Source organism: Cryptosporidium muris, genomic scaffold, assembly GCF_000006515.1.
Source record: "Cryptosporidium muris RN66 scf_1106632373453 genomic scaffold, whole genome shotgun sequence".
NCBI classification, from domain to species: Eukaryota; Apicomplexa; class Conoidasida; order Eucoccidiorida; family Cryptosporidiidae; genus Cryptosporidium; species Cryptosporidium muris.
The window spans coordinates 316,516-335,457 of NW_002196570.1; the positions used below are offsets into that span (position 1 = coordinate 316,516).

General features: G+C 25.5%; 10 protein-coding genes across 10 annotated transcripts, besides 31 other annotated features; 5 read left to right on the plus strand and 5 right to left on the minus strand.

Moving 5' to 3' along the window:
- Nucleotides 1–3: part of a sequence feature (AT_rich) that runs on past the window's edge.
- Nucleotides 4–72: 69 nt separating this feature from the next.
- Nucleotides 73–540, plus strand: CMU_038750 (N-terminal acetyltransferase complex ARD1 subunit, putative; the record flags this gene model as incomplete). Its single annotated transcript, XM_002139121.1, has 1 exon — nucleotides 73–540. The coding sequence occupies one exon, from the start codon at nucleotides 73–75 to the stop codon at nucleotides 538–540; it is 468 nt and encodes a 155-aa protein (XP_002139157.1).
- Nucleotides 541–632: 92 nt separating this feature from the next.
- Nucleotides 633–653: a sequence feature (AT_rich).
- A 644-nt stretch (nucleotides 654–1,297) lies between these two features.
- On the minus strand, nucleotides 1,298–1,956 carry CMU_038760 (uncharacterized protein; the record flags this gene model as incomplete). Its single annotated transcript, XM_002139122.1, has 2 exons — nucleotides 1,298–1,725; nucleotides 1,809–1,956. 2 exons carry the CDS (start codon nucleotides 1,954–1,956, stop codon nucleotides 1,298–1,300), a joined length of 576 nt encoding a protein of 191 aa, XP_002139158.1.
- A 325-nt stretch (nucleotides 1,957–2,281) lies between these two features.
- Nucleotides 2,282–2,316: a sequence feature (AT_rich).
- A 217-nt stretch (nucleotides 2,317–2,533) lies between these two features.
- Nucleotides 2,534–2,557: a sequence feature (AT_rich).
- Nucleotides 2,558–2,639: 82 nt separating this feature from the next.
- Nucleotides 2,640–2,660: a sequence feature (AT_rich).
- Nucleotides 2,661–2,780: 120 nt separating this feature from the next.
- CMU_038770 (carboxylesterase family protein) lies at nucleotides 2,781–4,575 on the minus strand (the record flags this gene model as incomplete). Its single annotated transcript, XM_002139123.1, has 2 exons — nucleotides 2,781–2,930; nucleotides 3,019–4,575. 2 exons carry the CDS (start codon nucleotides 4,573–4,575, stop codon nucleotides 2,781–2,783), a joined length of 1,707 nt encoding a protein of 568 aa, XP_002139159.1.
- Nucleotides 2,942–2,997: a microsatellite.
- An 81-nt stretch (nucleotides 4,576–4,656) lies between the features above and the next one.
- Nucleotides 4,657–4,702: a sequence feature (AT_rich).
- Nucleotides 4,703–4,826: 124 nt separating this feature from the next.
- Nucleotides 4,827–4,853: a sequence feature (AT_rich).
- A 59-nt stretch (nucleotides 4,854–4,912) lies between these two features.
- Nucleotides 4,913–4,982: a sequence feature (AT_rich).
- Nucleotides 4,983–5,001: 19 nt separating this feature from the next.
- Nucleotides 5,002–5,949, plus strand: CMU_038780 (uncharacterized protein; the record flags this gene model as incomplete). Its single annotated transcript, XM_002139124.1, has 1 exon — nucleotides 5,002–5,949. One exon carries the CDS (start codon nucleotides 5,002–5,004, stop codon nucleotides 5,947–5,949), a length of 948 nt encoding a protein of 315 aa, XP_002139160.1.
- Nucleotides 5,218–5,239: a sequence feature (AT_rich).
- A 48-nt stretch (nucleotides 5,950–5,997) lies between the features above and the next one.
- Nucleotides 5,998–6,025: a sequence feature (AT_rich).
- A 158-nt stretch (nucleotides 6,026–6,183) lies between these two features.
- Nucleotides 6,184–6,434: a sequence feature (AT_rich).
- Nucleotides 6,435–6,671: 237 nt separating this feature from the next.
- Nucleotides 6,672–6,742: a sequence feature (AT_rich).
- Nucleotides 6,743–6,820: 78 nt separating this feature from the next.
- Nucleotides 6,821–6,880: a sequence feature (AT_rich).
- Nucleotides 6,881–6,906: 26 nt separating this feature from the next.
- Nucleotides 6,907–6,943: a sequence feature (AT_rich).
- A 233-nt stretch (nucleotides 6,944–7,176) lies between these two features.
- Nucleotides 7,177–8,109, minus strand: CMU_038790 (uncharacterized protein; the record flags this gene model as incomplete). Its single annotated transcript, XM_002139125.1, has 2 exons — nucleotides 7,177–7,350; nucleotides 7,414–8,109. The coding sequence occupies 2 exons, from the start codon at nucleotides 8,107–8,109 to the stop codon at nucleotides 7,177–7,179; spliced, it is 870 nt and encodes a 289-aa protein (XP_002139161.1).
- An 820-nt stretch (nucleotides 8,110–8,929) lies between these two features.
- CMU_038800 (40S ribosomal protein S7, putative) lies at nucleotides 8,930–9,526 on the plus strand (the record flags this gene model as incomplete). Its single annotated transcript, XM_002139126.1, has 1 exon — nucleotides 8,930–9,526. The coding sequence occupies one exon, from the start codon at nucleotides 8,930–8,932 to the stop codon at nucleotides 9,524–9,526; it is 597 nt and encodes a 198-aa protein (XP_002139162.1).
- A 366-nt stretch (nucleotides 9,527–9,892) lies between these two features.
- Nucleotides 9,893–9,914: a sequence feature (AT_rich).
- Nucleotides 9,915–9,939: 25 nt separating this feature from the next.
- Nucleotides 9,940–9,961: a sequence feature (AT_rich).
- Nucleotides 9,962–9,963: 2 nt separating this feature from the next.
- On the minus strand, nucleotides 9,964–12,390 carry CMU_038810 (uncharacterized protein; the record flags this gene model as incomplete). The annotated part of the gene is made up of 1 exon (XM_002139127.1): nucleotides 9,964–12,390. The coding sequence occupies one exon, from the start codon at nucleotides 12,388–12,390 to the stop codon at nucleotides 9,964–9,966; it is 2,427 nt and encodes an 808-aa protein (XP_002139163.1).
- Nucleotides 10,313–10,334: a sequence feature (AT_rich).
- Nucleotides 10,371–10,391: a sequence feature (AT_rich).
- Nucleotides 11,338–11,407: a sequence feature (AT_rich).
- Nucleotides 12,391–12,396: 6 nt separating the features above from the next.
- Nucleotides 12,397–12,425: a sequence feature (AT_rich).
- A 144-nt stretch (nucleotides 12,426–12,569) lies between these two features.
- Nucleotides 12,570–12,601: a sequence feature (AT_rich).
- A 155-nt stretch (nucleotides 12,602–12,756) lies between these two features.
- Nucleotides 12,757–12,787: a sequence feature (AT_rich).
- Nucleotides 12,759–14,747, minus strand: CMU_038820 (uncharacterized protein; the record flags this gene model as incomplete). The annotated part of the gene is made up of 1 exon (XM_002139128.1): nucleotides 12,759–14,747. The coding sequence occupies one exon, from the start codon at nucleotides 14,745–14,747 to the stop codon at nucleotides 12,759–12,761; it is 1,989 nt and encodes a 662-aa protein (XP_002139164.1).
- Nucleotides 14,431–14,567: a microsatellite.
- A 324-nt stretch (nucleotides 14,748–15,071) lies between the features above and the next one.
- On the plus strand, nucleotides 15,072–15,930 carry CMU_038830 (CS domain-containing protein; the record flags this gene model as incomplete). Its single annotated transcript, XM_002139129.1, has 6 exons — nucleotides 15,072–15,108; nucleotides 15,185–15,363; nucleotides 15,428–15,476; nucleotides 15,550–15,647; nucleotides 15,720–15,764; nucleotides 15,844–15,930. 6 exons carry the CDS (start codon nucleotides 15,072–15,074, stop codon nucleotides 15,928–15,930), a joined length of 495 nt encoding a protein of 164 aa, XP_002139165.1.
- Nucleotides 15,110–15,183: a sequence feature (AT_rich).
- Nucleotides 15,525–15,545: a sequence feature (AT_rich).
- Nucleotides 15,789–15,829: a sequence feature (AT_rich).
- An 87-nt stretch (nucleotides 15,931–16,017) lies between the features above and the next one.
- On the plus strand, nucleotides 16,018–18,468 carry CMU_038840 (uncharacterized protein; the record flags this gene model as incomplete). The annotated part of the gene is made up of 1 exon (XM_002139130.1): nucleotides 16,018–18,468. The coding sequence occupies one exon, from the start codon at nucleotides 16,018–16,020 to the stop codon at nucleotides 18,466–18,468; it is 2,451 nt and encodes an 816-aa protein (XP_002139166.1).
- Nucleotides 18,426–18,520: a sequence feature (AT_rich).
- A 34-nt stretch (nucleotides 18,521–18,554) lies between these two features.
- Nucleotides 18,555–18,585: a sequence feature (AT_rich).
- Nucleotides 18,586–18,678: 93 nt separating this feature from the next.
- Nucleotides 18,679–18,748: a sequence feature (AT_rich).
- Nucleotides 18,749–18,916: 168 nt separating this feature from the next.
- Nucleotides 18,917–18,942: part of a sequence feature (AT_rich) that runs on past the window's edge.

The window sequence follows — 18,942 nt, forward strand, 5'->3', positions numbered from 1 at the left end:
TAAGACACTTTAAAAATAAAAGTGAAAAAAGTTGCCTGTTTATGTAATAAGGAAATTAGTATAAAATCTATTATGGCATGTTTACGTAGAGCTACAATAGATGATGTTTTTTCTATGCAACAATGCAATCTGTATTGCCTTCCTGAGAACTATCAAATAAAGTATTACTACTTTCATAGTGTGACATGGCCACAACTATTACAAGTTGCTACTGATAGTGCAGAAACTAACAAAATAACTGGATATGTCTTAGCTAAAATAGAAGATGAATCTGGTATAAATCATGGCCATATTACATCTATAGCAGTACTAAGATCTCACAGATGCCTTGGAATTGCTAGGAAGTTATTAGAGCAAACACATTATGAAATGAAGAATACATTTAATACTCCTTACTGCAGTTTACATGTTAGAGTCTCAAATTTAGCTGCAAAACATCTTTATCAGAGTGTTTTGAACTATATATCACAGTGTATAGAATCTAAATATTATGCTGACAATGAAGATGCTTATTTTATGAAGTTATATTTCAAGAAATAGCTCCTAATAGCTTTAAAGTAATAATTTTTATCATAAATATGATTACTAGCCTATTAAATGCTATTTTACTCAACACAATCACATATTTCAACTATATATTTATTTTATTAATACTCCAACTATATAGCAAATAATAAACCAAGTTTATAAAGCAGAATATTTCAAACTTAACAATAGACTTAAGCATTTATAATATAATGACATAATTTTTTTACTGAATGTATAATTATTCTTATATAAGATGAAATAATAAGATATTTGTTAAAGTAAACACTTGTATATTGGTTTTTTGACAATTGTAAATATTTCACTCTGCCGCAATAATACTTAGATATCTTAATTTATGAGGTTGAATAATCAATTTCCTTAACCCTCTAAATTTCGTTTATATTTCTGATTTTTATGAACTTCTTAAGCTCGTCAATATTTTAAGGAATCCTTATTTCAAAATAATTTGTGGTAGTATCTCCAAATCCACTCTTACAAGGATATTTCTATTTGCTGGGATCTCAGAACTTACACTAATACAAAAGTTAAATACACTTATTTTGCAATATTAACTGTTATTTTTTAAATATTCAATTAGCTAATATTATTGTTAATACTAATGAGTGTAACTCTCTTAAATTTGTCTTATTTTCCTACACATTTAACAACTTTGACTTTTTTTGTTTGAGAAGATCTAATTCAATTTTTACATTGCTTATTCTAACTATTTATCCAATATTTAACATCTATCAGGAAATCCTGCAAATTGTTAGCTTTTACGAAATTTACTTTCTCTATGTATAGATTCTGTATCAACATATTGAGAACTATTTGTATCGTATTTCCCATTTTTAGATCTACTAGAAGATGAGATAAATAAACCAGAAGGTTCATCATTGTATTCATTACCGTTTGATATCCCCAGAATAGGTAGCTTGATAAAAGATTTAGGATTTGTAATATTTTGTTCTGGATTACTTTGAAGTTGTTGACGCCTAGATGGATTAAGAATATTGAAGTTAAATGAATTACTACTCTCTGTTAATGTAGTTTCTGCATTTGGAAGAGTTCGTGAATCTATTAATTGACTAAATGACATTGATAGTTCTGGATCTCTCCATTCCCATAAATCACATTCTTCGGTTTTGAAATCATTAATTAGTTTTGCTGTATCCCTATTAAATTCAAGAATTTTTTCTGATGAAAATAAAATAGTTAAATATCTTTTTATATTCTTAGTCTTTTTAACAAAATTATTGAATACTTATTTTTAAACTAACCAGAATTTGAAAAAGAATCCCATTCAATTATAGAAGTAGGAGCATCTGTTGGAGTTGAAAACGTTTTCCTAAATATTTGTTTATTTTGTAAAAGGCTTTTAGTGCCCAAAGCACGTGCTAGGAGATGAGGAAAGAAATTAGACGACATTGTATTTTCCTCTTGGAGTTGTTTATCACCAAAATCAAGAGCTTGAATAGGAGCTGTATGAAATAGCCATATTAAATCTTCTAAGTGGCATACAACTTTGGGATCACTACAGTCATTTACAAATGTTTTACATGCTACATCATCACTTTGACAAGTTAAACCTTTGGATGCACTTTTAATAGATAATTTAGGAAATTGTAATGCATCTATAAAAAAAAAACAATTTTTTAAGTATATCACATATATGAAAAGAAATAAATATAGTGAATAAATTGAAATTAAATGATTTTTATAGGAATACTTGAGAACTGTTATTCTTTGATGGAAAAAATTTTAATATTCATAATTTTATAAATTTTAGGGTCTGAAAATTATTAAACCAATCTTATGAAATCAAATCATAAAGTCTGTAACTTCTTAAGCTTCAATTAACTGTTTTTATTATTAATAATTAGATGTAATTACTTAAATAGTAGAAGGAATTTTTTCTTGAAATACGAGATAGTTGTTGCAAGTATTTAATACCCAGACTTTATAGCTACTTTAACAAAAACATTGATAATATATTGGTGGTTTCTTAAAATTATATTTTTTTTTTTATGCCAATTTCAAGTTTGCTATATAGAATATCCAAAAGTAACTAAAAATTCGATATTTTTTTTTCTTATACTTTCCCAAATTAGAAAAAAATTTAAAAAAAATAAGTTGTAATCGACTTATTATATTGTAAATTCTCTTAATTTTATATTTCAACTTAATTGAACTTTTATTTGGAATATGTATAGTGCTCTTTTTGATTATTCCTAAACTAACCAGAATTTATTTCATCCAAACTTACCAGATAAAAATGATGTACTAACATCATCATAAGGCTTTTTCAAATTTTCTGCCCATTTAAATCCTTCAGATGTAAAATAAGCATAAATATTGTTATTTTTTCGTGATAATCTTTTCAATAATAAGCGAACTGGACACTACAAAGAATATAATAAAAATAAAATAAAATTAATATCAATAATATATAGTACATAATAATATAATTTAGTTTATATCAAAACTTACACTGTATATAAAGTCCCCGAGTAGTCTACTATATGCCAATGTTACGGGGTCTTCTAAAATGTTAGTAACTTTCTCATCTCTTGAACTCCCATCTCTAGAATTACCAAATAAATTAAAACCAGAACTTGATGAACTAGTTGGACTAGGAAATCCCTTAGCTTCAGCTGTTGAATTATCTTCAGTAATATTTGAGAACATAGCTTCATCTAAATTCAGTGTTCTAACACTTTGATTAGTATAAATTCTAAGTGCATCTCCTGCTCTAGAACCAAATATTCTTGATAACAAGTAACGAAGAGCCACTGAACTTGTAGCTAAACTTCTGAAAAATGAAGGGAGATATGAAGTAAATGATCTAAAAAACTGAACTCCTTCCATATTAGTAGTACTTAAAACCACGGAAATATCATCTGGTATTTTTCCTTCCCTAGCTCTTTTAGAACAAGATTCTTGAATTATATATCCATCTATAACAGGTGACCATGAATGTAAAGATTTAGATACATCATTTTTTATTAGTTGACTTCTAACTTCTTTTTGAATTTCTAATAATTGAGCTGTATTACAACTTAGAATAGTAGCTGGGCATTTTGTTATAGCAACCTGTTCAGCAATCTCTCCCATTGCCTCTGCTTCCTCAACTGATATTTCATGTTGAGTTAAAGCCCCAGAATGTAAAATAATTCCTGAAAAATAAGGAGTACTTTCAGGACTAGTAGCATGGCACAAGACAGCCTTTGCTCCTGCACTATGTCCGGCTAATACTACTTTATCAGGATTACCTCCAAAATAAGAAATATACTTTTGCACCCATTGAAGAGCTACTCTCTGATCAAGAAAAGACATATTACCTCTAGCTATATTTTTATATTTTAACCATCCAAATATCCCTAATCTATAATTAACTGTTACAATAACAGCTCCTGACTCAGCCAGTTTGTCCCCCACATTTATATCCGAATTAGATGAACCAAATAAATAAAGACCACCATGAAGAAATACATAAACTGGTCTTAAAGTTGAATTATTTTGTTGTAAAAGTGAGGTTATTGATCTAGATAAACTACTATTTTGTGAAAGTGTACTTGCACTAGATACAGAAGCAGCCGCAGATACTTGTTTTGCCATTATTGAAACCTGATTTAACATATCTAAAGGTGGCATCTGTGTAAATATATTTAAAGTTAGACAAGCTTCTGATTGTGTTTGTTCTTCAGTTCCTTTACATAAGAATGTGTCGTTTAGTGTCTGTTGAATATCAGCACAATTTTGAGGGCAAGATGAACCTCTATTTTCAGATACATCATATACTTGAGGAAATTTCGTTGTATATCCACTATCTATAGAAACAGCTTCAGTAATATTTAATAGCTGAGGAGGTTGAAAACGACTTGCTCTAGCATATCTTATATTAAAATATGAAGTAACTCCATTTGCCTTCTTATGACCTATAAGTTGTACCCCTTCAATTTCCATACATGATATGACCTTTGCCCCTAAAATAACCATAATATAAATGATACCCACAATCATTGGAGTCATATTTAAAAGATTCATTATTAAAATTTATTGGATTAGTGACCTATGTGTAATTCTAGTATATTATTTTAGAATATATTAAGCTTGTGTATCTTTATCTTAAATTTAAATATACTTGAAAATTTTATTAAATTAAAATATTTAAGTAATTGTGTATTAAAATATGTAAGTATTAAATACTAACAAACAAGTAATAGAGCTAAAAAAAAATTTGGTTCTCATACTATCGAAAATTGCATGGTAAAAATGGGTTGTCGTATTTAAGGCGGTAAATATTATTTAAATTTAAAATATTAGGGCGCTAAAATAATTTACTAAGCTCAAATTATATTTCTGTTTATGAATTCATGTTAGGAATATTTTAAAATATAATAAGGCCAATAATTTTTAAATATTAACTTAAACAGTATAATTTAAATATATTTGTGATGTATATGTCTCTTTATGAAACGGAAAAATTTATATGATGAAATTAAATACATAACAAAATCTATTGAGGAACTACAGGATTCATTAAGTAATCCTCTAAAAAGAGAAGAATATAGAGAATATGTAAATAAGGATGAGAACTTTTTAAATAATATGAATGAAAACGATCACGAATCATTTGCTATGTGTTGTGAATTTGGCTCTGTAAAAGCTCTTATTAACGAGAAACGCTATAATAATATTTTTAAAAAAACCCAAAATTCTACTTTAGAGGATATTATCCGTAAATGGAAATGGAAATACATGATAGTTCCTCCATCTAGTAATTCTCAGAATAATGATGATAATACGAAAATATTAGATCATTCTAATTCTATATTTGATATATTCAATTGGAATAGATGGTACGATGATAATTATGGGATAAATAAATTTCCACTTAATACACTTGATTTTCACACTTTACAAGGAATAATAAGTATGGATATGCCATCAAAAGTAATAAAGAAGAGGAAAGAGATAGCACATAAGGATAATATACATGCTACTAAATTAACCGAAAATTTTACTGATACCAATAATTTTAATATAAAAGAAATTGAAGCAACAAAATATAACATATATGAATGGTTAAAATTGTGTGATAGAAATCAGAAGGGATTAAAATTTTGGGATATTGTTTTGGATATAGATAAAGAAAAAGGATTTTCTAATACTTGTTTATATATCTTTTGCTTATTATCATTACTTAAAGATGGTTTAATAATGATACATAGTCCAAACCGTATTATTGAATTAAATTCAGATGATTTAGTAATTTGGACAAATAAGGATTCTTTAAGTGATAGGCAAAAAAGTACTGGAATTATATCTAATTTTTCATATTTAAAATGGTGCAGCTTATGTGAGAATAAATCAAGATTAGATGCATGTAATTTTGCATCTAGTACTTCATTTTCTTAAGAAAGTGTCTTTATATATAAAGAAAACTTTAAAGTGGAGATGAATTCCTTATTTTTTTTTTTTTTTTTCTATAATTCTGCTATAATAATAATATAGATAATTAGAACTATTATGAAGTAGATAATTATGACTTTTTTAGATGAAAAAAAGAACAACTTTACAAATAAAGTTATGTGTAATTGAGGTATATTCTTAATTTTAGTTATTTTTTCTCAATTATTCTCTAGAAAAATGATATATACATAATATATAACTATTTAATATAAGAATAATATTTAAATTGTATATTTAGTGGAATAAATATATGATAACTCAAATAATAGTAAAGCTAATAATTAATTATTAATTGAAATTAAATTGTATGAATACTAAACTAGAAAGTAGATAATATTTTATAAGTATCTATGTATATTTATAATACTTTAGAATAAGTGTATATAAATAAAATTTATTATATATAATTTGAAATTTAAATTAAATAATTTCAGGCTTAAAAACTTTGTCATTATCAATATACAAGTAAAAAGATTATTTTCAATCTAAATATTACATAACTTTAGTTACTGTAACATATTTAATTAGTTTTATTCTAAAACTGAAGTAATAAAAATTTTATCTAATATTTACTAACCATTAGATTTAACATTAATATTACTAATGTATTTAATTGAAAGTTGTGGAAATCTTCTCCAAATTTGCTATTTTAAAAGAATTAGACTTTGTAATAATATATTTGAATTTATAAATAAACTAATATTACTTTAAAAAGTAGTGTTATAATTATTAAATATAAGCTTTTTAAATTGTGATATTTATAGTAAATTACTAACCACGATATTTGCTTATAGTCATCTCTAGAACAAATATTTGGATATTATTATGATATTAGAAATATATTGTATATATAAATATAAAGAATTAAGTTATAAATCAAATTTCAAGTTGATTAGACTCATCTAATATTGTTTTATAATTTTCAAAAAAAAATTATAAAGTTCACAAATATATTCATCCATCCAAATACTATTATTGAAGTTTATAAAAGCTGATAAACTTTAGTATTGGATAATATTAACCCTTAAAGTAATTGGTAATCAACAAGATATAATTCAGAATCTACTTATAGATAAACTAATTACATATTAACTATAATATTGCTAGGATAATAATTAATGTTAATAAAATTACAAATGCATTGAAATTTGTATTATTTCCATTTATATTACCTTACGATTTAATGATCCAATAACTAAGGAACCTTTCAAGTTTTTCAATTGGAGCTGGTTGTTCGCCTGAAGTGCACAAATATTTAGCTCCATCAATAATATCACTTACATTATGTATAGAATGTAAGCTTTGATCAAATAGCATTCTAACTGGTCCTCCTATTAATCTTATACTCTAAAAAAAAAAGTATATATTATACTGTTAATGAAAATATAATATTAGGAAACAAAAACTTACACGACTTATTTCATTCAGCAATTGATTCATTGTTTTAATATATGGTCTTACATAATATATAGTACCTTGGTCATATTTATCTCCATTACGATATAGCCATATAACTTTAGCTCTTGGAATCACTTTTGTAGAGCCAAAGTTAGTCAATGATCTTTTTATTAATGGTGTTGACTTAATTTCGTGTTTTCTTTCTTCACTCTCTGTATAACCATCATTCCTATATATATATTCTCTTCCAGCTTTACCTAATCCATGACCATCTTTATCAAAACGATACTTATGTATCCCAGTAAATAATTTTGGATCCATTAGACGATCAAAAACTGAATTTGTATTACTAAGTGAAGTCAGTGTATTGTATCTTTGCAATTTTTGTAAACTTTCACTCATTGAATCACTTGTATTATATTCAGACATTAAATCTAAATTTGGTAGGCAAGTTTCTTTAGGGAATTTTTCAGTATTTGTAGTATCTTTTAAATCTAATACACCATTTTTCTGTTTCATTGTTGCAGATTTTGATTTTGAAATATTATTAATTGGTTTTATTTCAGGTTTGTCATAATTTAGATTTGTAGATAAATTAACTGCTGGCTCAATAATTGTTTTATTCATATGCCACAAAAGAATATCTTCTTCATCTGGTTCATAATTATTGCAAGATATACCACAATTAGTTCTTGCTGCCTTCTTCATTTTTTATTCTAAAAGATCATGTAAATTTTGTCATATTCAATTTCTAAAACAAAGTGACTTATTTTTTAAATGCACACGCACACATAAGGTATTTCTATATAAAAAGTATGGAGAGTTTTAAGAAGTACACATATCAGAAATTCTTTATATTAAAAAATATCTAGTTTCTATGTAAATATTCGTCATAATATTGAGTACAATGTCAATATATTATATTCCATTACTGCAGAAACGAAAGTATTGTAATATCTTATAATTAATGAAAGAAGTTATAAACTATAATAAATAGTTAATAGTTATGTATTTGGAATGCTGATTTGTAATATATGAGGTATTAAGACTGTCTTCAACAATCTATATATAAATAGTAATATAAGCTCAAAAAAGTTGCTAGGTACCTATCTTAGAAATTACTTAATAACAAGTATTTATTCAAAAATAGTGTTCTTTATTAATTATGTATCTTCAGGCTTAAACAAATTATTAGTAATTTTCTATTACTAATATCTAGAGATAAAAAAAAATTTTTGATACCTGGCACAATTATTACTAGAGACGAGACAGAACTATTAGCGCCAATACAAATTAAGCCTTAATTTTATTTATTTGTATAGTTCTATCAGTTAAGTAAATAACCGCTCCTAATTATCAGTTACTTTTTAAAAAACTTAGCCAAGACGGCGCAATAGTACCTTAGCAATATTGAATATAATTTGAGACAGCATTGAGTTGGCAACACAAAGTACAAGAACGAGAAATTTAGTTCTTTACAATCACAACTACCTTGGCATATTAGATAAAATTATACTTATAATTGATAATGAGGTGTAAATGTATAAAGAGGGATAATAGTCAACTTACTCAACTGGAACGTGATGTAGAAAGATGTCTCCAAGATATTGAGACTTCCAGTAGTGATGAAGAAATGAAAGTAATTATACACTCTGTAACATTCTCTACAGCAAAGGAAGTTGATTGTGGAGATCGCAAAGCAGTGGCGATATTTGTGCCATATGCAATTTTCATGGCATATATTAGAAGAGTTCAAGGTCGTCTTATTGCTGAACTTGAGAAGAAACTAAAGTGCCCAGTAGTAATGATTGCTCAAAGAACAATTCTACCTAAGAATTACCGTAAATTTGGTTTTAAGAATCGTCCACGTTCAAGGACTTTGACGGCTGTTCATGATGCACTTTTAGAGGACATTTGTGGACCAGGTGACATTGTAGGTAAAAGATTACGTTATCGTGTGGATGGGTCGACTGTATTAAAGGTATTACTTGATCCTAAAGATAAAGATAAGGACATTGCTGATAAACTTGATGTTTTTGGTGCAGTTTACAAGAGACTAACTAATAGAGAAGCTTTATTCCAGTTTCCACCAACTAATTGTTACCCTGGGAAACTTGGTCTTTAGATAATTTAGAACTTTGAGGATAAAGATAGCCAGATAAGTAAACAAATACATACTATTGAATCAATTAGATGTATAGATTTAATATAAAGTTTTGAGTGATACATTAAGAACTTAGTATTTAAAGATTTCGGAACTATTCACAATATATCTTAATCACTTGGAAAAAGATCTTCAGTCTTATTATATTCGATATTATCTTTTGAATAATTCTGTGTTTGATTAACTATTTGAGTTAAAAAAAGATTTGCTTCTTTTGATGCATTAATTAAGCATTGGGAAATACTCCCATTTACATCTTGATAAGAATGAGATAATTCACTATCAATATATGTAGATATTACTATTGTATAATTAGATAATACCATCTTTAATTTATTAATAATAATATCAAATCTTGTTCCTAAACATTAAAGTAATATTTAAAATTAAAAAATTCTTTATAGTGTAGCGCTATTGTTCATCTTATGAAGCCAATCTTGTACAAGAGTGTCTATCAATCCCTCTTGTTCAGGTTTTTCAGTAATTAAATCAGTAGAATTAGGCATTGATATATATTTAAGTCCAGTTGACACTATACTTTTAAAATTAAGACTTTGCAATATAATATTATAGTGATCATTTTCGCTATCATAACCCTTGTATCTACGAATTGGAAGTGTGGCATACTTAGATGAAGTCCAAAGTTTACGAGGTTCTAAATTATGTTCTTTTGGGCGATAACAAACATTGCATCCTTTCCTAGGGCTAATAGATCTTGTTAAACATTCAGGAACTTGAGATAATGACTTTTTATTATTTATTAAATTTTCTGATTTTAGCTGAGTTATAAATTCTTCATAATGAGATTTATTTATTAATTTATATTCTTGTTCTTCTACTTGTCTTAATCTATTATCTATTCTCTTAATATGCTCATCCATAATTTCAACAATACTAATATTATTAATTTCTTGATATTTAGATATTAATTCTTTTTTTGAATTCTTAAGGATATTATTTTGAATATTTGAAACTGAAAAAAGTTCATCTTCAATTAATTTCTTACGTAATATTCTCTGTGGTATTTTATTAAATGAATGATCTTTAAATATTTCATCTTTATCTATTTGAGATTTTCCAATTTTATTTTTTAATAATTCCCCTTTCTTTTGGTTATTTATAAACCATGTATAGGTTTTACCAGTATCTGTAACTGCTGCAATAGATAATGAAAAGCTGGATTTTAATGTCTTGAAAATACTCCAAGAGCTAGATATAACTCTACCTGAATTAACAGATTCAGATGTAATATTTATAAGGGTATGTAAGCCTTTCAATGAAAAATATCCCAATGGCATCATTGAATTAGAATTAAATATAGTTTTGTTTTGTATTGTTTGATGTCCTTTTTGAATATCATCTTCATTTTGTAAGGTATATATTCTCCATTCTCCATTAGATAAACCACAAAGTATAGCAGGAAATATTTTTAAAACTTGATCTAATTTTAACTCATTAAGATACATTGGAAGAGTACATAATGTAGTTATTATTATTGTATTTTTTAAATCTTTATTTTGAGATTTATCATTTAATCCAAATGAAAAACCTAACAAATTTTCATCATTAGTTTTTTTCTCTTTAGTAACAAATTCATTTAATGGCATGAATATTATAGATGAAATATTTGTAGAATAATTCCATAATGATGAGGATATTTGAATATTTCCAGATATAGGTTTTCTAACTATCATATCACAACCTAAAAGTCCAGATGGTTCTTCTGTAGCAGAAATCATACGAATAGTTAATTCTACTTTCTTATCTTGTTCTAATAATAAATCTTTATTATTTTCTATTATATCTAATATATTTATATGTGTTATATTATATGATAAATTAGTTTGTCCTATCAAATCAATTGAATATTTATTAGATTCTAAAATATAAATTGTTGTTTGAGTAATTGAATCCAATTCATTCAAATTCATTTCTTTATATTCATTATCATCTAATAATGTATCAGATTTTATTCCAAATAACCATAAATATTGTCTATTAAAGGGATAACATGTTATACCATTTGGAATAAGTATAGTTCTATTATTTGATTTAACTATATTTGGTAAATTAACAGTCTTATATATAGTAACAGGAGGTAAACGTTTATTATAAAAGTTTAAATGAAATTTGATATCATAAAATTTTGTGAATAATAATAATGCAATATTAATATCTGAATATTCATTAATTTGAGCAATAAGAATACATGGTTGAGTATCTGATAAATTATGAGACCAAGATAATAAATTAGAACTTGTAGAATTTATCTTATAAAGTGGAATTTCAATTAAATTTGGTAATACAATAGCTGACAATTGATTTATTATATCTGAATCTTTATATTTATTTTGTATAGTATTTCGTAGATAAGAGGCAAATATGAAATAAAATGGAATATCACAACAGTATAATATATCATTAGAGCTAAAGCATACAAATATCTTACTCTTAATTAAATCTTCTGATGAATTATAAACTTCATCTATTCCATATAAGCTAGATAATGTATATATCTTATTTATATATATTGGTTCATATTGATTTGTTGTACTATTTTTAATACAAAAATTTTGATTAAAATCAAATTTTTCACTTAGAAATCTAATAATCCCATTAGATGTTGATATACAACATATAATAACTTCTTCATCAAATAAATCTTCTAGATTATCTAAAATAGATGGTAATAAACTTTCGATCCAACTTTTTTTTATCTTAAATGGTGATATAAAGCTAACAGATGTTATATTTGTAGATAAATAAGAATCTAATTTACTAGATAATATTAAGTCACACCATTGAGAATTCCACTTTATATCCATTATCCCTAAAAATATAATTTGTAATTTTAATATTAGCTAATTTAAGCGAACCCCACCTATGAAGTGGATGTTTATAAATTTATAGATTTAAATACATATATATACTGAAAAAGTATCTTAAAATAAAAGTGATCTAATAAATTACCTACTATAATTTGTCTCCTACAAATATTAAGCACTAATTTAAAAATTATAAATATTAATTTATATACTAAAACTCAAAATTACTAAAAGTTGGGAATATCTAACAGACCCCCCTTAAAAATTAAAAAAAAAGTGGCATTCTCTAATATTAGCGGTAGCATATTATAGCAGTATTAGCTGTATTATATTAACTATATCATATCTACTAAAAAGGTAATCTTCTATTATACATTTAATATATTAATAAAATTTTCTAAGGTATCTAAAATTTTACCATTTTTAGATTCAATATTAAGATTAGATGGTAACCAATTATCCAATTTCGGTAGTAAAGTTTTTTGTGAAATAGGAGATAATGATCTATTTATCTTACTTATTTCTTCAAAAATTTTAACAAATACTTCTTGATAACTCTCTACTTTACAAATTCCAGGTATATCTGTCGTTTCAGTTTCTCTTGTTGGATCATCTATTGTTATTAATACTTCTTGAATTGAATTAGATGATTGATTAACCGATTGATCATCTAACCTTAAATTCTTATTTATGCGTTTAGTTTCCCACATTACAGAGGGCCTACATTCTCTCCTACCAAATGTCTTTGATTGTGAAATAATACCAATAGAATTACTTCTTCCTGAATCACGTATTAATGTAGAAGATGTCCCAGGTGTAAGTAGTTTACTAGCAGATGTATTCATACTATTATTATTTATAATAGTATTCTTTGGTTTTGCCATACCACTAGCATCTATAATTCCACTTCCCTTCCCTTGTTGACCCCCAATATAATGAGCTGAAGTAACTTTTAATGATTTATCAGGGTGTGTTAATTCTTTCCTTAATTGTAATTTCTCTATATTACTAATTGTTACATCAAGTTCTTCATTTAATTCTTCTATTTTCTTAACTTTAATTATCCTATCATTTGTACTTAAATAACTATTTTTAAGCTGCTGTTCAAGTTGACGAATTTGAGTCTGAATATTTGTCCTTTTTTCTATAAGTACTTTTCCAGATATCATATTTAATGAAGAATTACGATGTTTTTCTTGTAATATAAATGCTATATCATCATCACCATACTGAAAATTACGTAGCATAGTAGCTTTTGATTCTAAATTCTTAGGTAAATTAATTATAGATTGAATATCAGATATATTAAATTCTCTAACCATAGCTTTCCATTCTAAAAGATCCTCTTCAGAAAATGGTTCATTAGATATACTTGATAAATCCCACTCCTTATCCATTCCTCCTCTACGTAAAATAAGTATACACCCTCCATCATTATTAATATAAACATCTGATATTTCACAAATAAGATATGTTGTTACATTTGATTCATTGTTTATTATTGGAACTTTAACATAGCTTCCACGTAAGTAATCATCAAATTTTGGATGCTCTAACATAAATTCAATACGATCTCTTTTAAGATGAACAGCCTCCATCATTCTTAATGATATGGATTGTAATATTCGTTCACATCTTTTAAGTAATCTTTCTTGTGCTTTTTCATTACTAAACAAGTTGTCATTACGTTGTTGTTTTCTAATATTTCTATTTTTTTTAGATTTTAGATAATCACTTGCATCAGAATCATGTTCACTTATAGAATTACTTTCTGATTCTAATTCAGTATCTGAGTTTGATTCAGAAGATGAAAAGTCTCTATGTTTTCGTTTCCTTGCATTTCTTAATTCTATTAATGCTGAATCACGCTTATTAGTTAATTCATTTTTTCTCTTTTTATGTAATAGTTCATATTTTCTTTTGCCTTCTGCCTCTTCAGCATATTTTCTAGCTAATTCAGCTTCTATTTCAAATTCTGGCAATTTTGAAACATTTGCATTTTTATTATCTTCCTCATTTTCATCTTCTCCTTCCTCAAGTTCATCATCATTATCTTCATCGTCTTCATCATCATCATCATCGTCATCATCATCATCATCATCGTCATCATCATCATCATTGTCATCATCATCATCATCATCATCATCTTCTTCTTCTTCTTCTTCACCATCTTCATCCTCCACAAAGTCCTTACTTACATTATCTTCATCTTCTATACTATCATCATCATCTTTAGTATCAGTTTCAACTTGAGTATTATTTCTAGCTGCCCTTTTCCTAGATTCTCTTAATAAGTCTAAAATTTCAAAGTCCCCAACTTCTCCACAATTAGTATCATTAGATATCCCCTCATTCATATTATTTACAGTTATTAAGAATATTTTAGGCTAAAATATTCTTAATATTGGGTTTCAAATAAAATTTTAGAGCGGGCTCTTGAAATTAGAATTTATATACTGAGATAACCTAAAAATATTGATATTTTAAAACTTGCCCTAATAATAATCAAATTCCACTATATTTATATAAAATGGTTAAAAATTACCTCTATATATTAACATTTCATTTATATCTATATTAATAGGTTCTAATTCTAAATATTTCACTTTTTCTCCGCCCTTTACCTGCGGCTACACTTAGCCAATAGGCTATTAGTATCACAAAAAAAAGAATATTTTAATATGGGTTTTACAAAAAAGTCATATACTGATTCTTCAGGTAAATTTATTTATATTATTTCCTTATTTAATAGTCTAAATATTGTCTTAATTTCTTTTATTTATATATATTATAGGAAAGATCCTATTCTATTGGGATCAAACACTAGACGATGTTAATTTATCTATTCCTCATGAAATACTTTATTCTATAAATTCGGGTAACATTCTTATTAATAAGTTTGATTTAGATATAAACATAGGAGCAAATTACCTGAAAGTAATTAATAAGAAGATAAATCAAGTAATAATTAATGTAAGTCTTAATGTGGTATACCTTATAAAATGATATATATTAAAATTCATATCCTTAAATATAGAAAAATCTATTTAGTACAGTTGATACATCTGATTCTCTTTGGTATATTGGTAAAGTAAATATCCTCCTCATAAATTTCAAATAAATAATTCTGATCCTTATTATTAATAAATTTATTTCTAGAGGATAATCAGCTATTCATTCAACTATCAAAAATGAGAAAGGCAGAGGTCTGGACATCTATTTTTAAATCAGAGGAACAATTAAATCCATTGGAAGTAGTAAGTACTATTAACTTTTCTTTTTTTAAGGAAAATAATAAAATTTAACACTAATATTATATTGCTTAATAGGAGACAATTAAAAAACAAATGATGTTAGAGAGATTCCAACGTGAGGTAAGTTTTTTAAGATGCAATCTGTAATATTTTTTTTCTTTTTTTAATAAATAAGAATATAAAAACTGTAAATTTATAGAATCCAGGATTTGACTTCTCAGGTGCAGAATTTAGTGGTAATGCTCCTGACCCAAGAAATTTTTTGGGCGGTCCAAAAATGCAGTGATAAGGCGCTAAATTTCAATATTAACATAAAGTAACGAGGGTAGGAATATTTTGATGTATATTGTCATTGTTTGACATTAGTACAATAATGAATAGTAATAGGCAAAATGAGTTTAAGAATAATAAGCAGATATATAAAAAAATCAGGGATACGGGACATTATTCTTCTGAGATAATTATGTACTACGTAAGACTTAAGGATTTAATTCTAAAAGGAGATTTGTTAAAAGATGAGATAGGTTGTGAAACTATTACTCAACATGTTATTGAAGATATAAATAAGAAAGAATTGGATAATTTATTATTAAATGATCAAAGATGTAGTAAAGTAGTGGAAATAATTTTGGGAATTAGTACATTAAGTATTATACGACTTTTTTCTAAAGTAGAAGATGAATTAAAAAAAAGTGATGAATACTTAGAATCTAATGATTTTAAAGATAATTTATTTAATAGATTGGAGGAATCTACCTCAAATTTTGTAACTGTATGTATAAAGATTTTGAATAAGATGGAATATTGTATATTTAATCAATATTCATCTCACATTATACAAACAACACTAGAAAGTATTATATTATTAAATTCACATTTACAAGATTGTAAAATAAAGATAATATTAGAAAAATTAGAATTATTACAAATATCATTGATGGTAAATTTGCAAAATTTAACTCGTAATATTGGATGGATTAAGATTATATGTGATCCTTGTGGAAGTCATGTAGCAAGAACAATAATATTATCATGTATTGGAGATATAAAATTTGATATAAATGGATTAGAAGAACATATTTTATCACACTTAGGAAGAAGAAATCGTGGTTCAAGATTAAATTTGAAATTTAATAACCAAAATTTTCTTTTAAAGGTCCCTATAATGTTTAAAGAATTTCTATTATGTAAAGCTAGTGATATTGATGGAGATTCACTTTCTGGTCAAATATATGAATGTTTAAGATCTGATGTAGAAGGTATTATATATGATCCATATGCATCTCCAACATTATCAGTTTTATGTTTTTCATTATATAAGATAAAAGATGAATTTCCTACGAAAAAAGGGGTTAATAAGTTAAATAAATATAATCCACTTTATGAATTATTATCATGTATAATTACTCTTGGTCAGAAATCAAAAGATATATTGAATCCAGTAAAGAAAGTAGAGAAAATTAAACGATACTTAGTTAACTGTTCAATTAATTGGATGAACTCTGAAATTGCTAGTTGTACATTAGAAATGTTAATTGAATTAATACCTGATGAAGTATTTACTTTATGGATTAGTAGTCACTGTAATACAGATAATTTAGAATCGATAAAGGATATTAATTTAGATAATAAAGATGTTCAAATAAGCTTAATTAATAAAATGGTTAGCTCATGCTATGGTAATTATATAATACAGAAGATATTAAAAAGTAATCGCCTTAATGAGCCAGATTTTATACAATTAATAAAAGTGGTTGACTTTCAGGTTATTTTTAAATCTGGATATATAGGAGTCCTTAATTGTATATTAGAAACATGTAGGAAATTTCAATCTCACTATAAATTAGTAACAAAAAATATTTGGAAAGCTATAGAATTGAAGAGTAGTAATGATTATAAGTATGCATTTGCTTGTTTAATTTTTTGTAAAACCAGATCTGAATTACAGAATATAATTGAGGAAAGAGAAATTAATATAGATAAAGTTGAAGGAGAATTAGAAGAAAGAATAGGAGGTATAAATGATAGTACAATAATAGATGATAAAGATTCATTTGAGATAGTTAAAAGATCAAATGAGAATAAATTATCAAGACTTTCTACATCTATTTATGGATGTAATATAATAAATTCATTAATACACTTTCCAGCAGAAACTATTCATCCTGTGATATCAGGTATAACATATTTTATTTCTCATTTTAAGGAAATAATGGTTAAAGAATTAGGCATGAAACAATATGGTGTTAAGATGATAGAGTCTATGGTAGGAATTAATAGTCAGATACCTATAACAATAATTAGGAGATGGATTAATGCATTTTCTGGACATTTTTTAGAATTAGGACTTAATAATAATGGATCATTTGCAGTTTCAGCAATGTATAAAGCCTCTGATAAAATAATGAAAAGGAAAATAGTACAAGAATTATTAGATAAAGAAAATGGTGGAGCAGATGTGATTAAATCAAGAAATTATTCATTATATAAGAGATGTGAAATTCCATTATATTTAGAATTAGATGAGAAATTATGGGATATTTCTCAATCACAGAAAACTAAGACTAGGATAATGTTTAGTGATATTCTTAAGGAAGAACCTGAAATAAAGAATAAGAATATAAATAATGAAATTTTGAGTAACTCTTCAGAAAATAGAGCTAATAAACAAAAAAAGGAAAATAAATATTCTAATAATACACAATATTTTGAAGATAACAAATTAGATATAGAACTTAGCAAAAATTCTGAATCAAATGAGATTGATAAAGGAATGGAAGGTATTATTAAATTTATTAAGAATAAAAAGATTAAGAAATATTAGTAATTTATAAGAAAAAGTTAGTGAAATATTATATAATTAGTTTAAATTTATTGTTGGTAACTCTTTATTATACATAACTGATTTTCAATTTTTAATTATTTCTTAATTTATATATTTCGAATTATGAAGATTATCAAATTTAATAGTAATTTATTTCTAAATACAATAGTCTTGGAATTTTTTATTTAGAAAGATATGAAATATATGGTGTTTAAATATTTATGTAAAACAAATTTTCATAAATATTGACTTTCAAATTTATTTTACATAAATATTTAAACACCATATATCTGAAAGAAATTATATATAGTTTGTAAATATCACAATTTAATAATTAATCTAATTTGAAAGTTTGAATAATTAAGGATATAAATAATGTCTTTTTAATTATTTGTATAGGCCGAATAACTTAAAAGTTGTAATAAAGACCTAGTTTTTAGGGTATTAGATTAAAATTGAAATTATTACTATTTA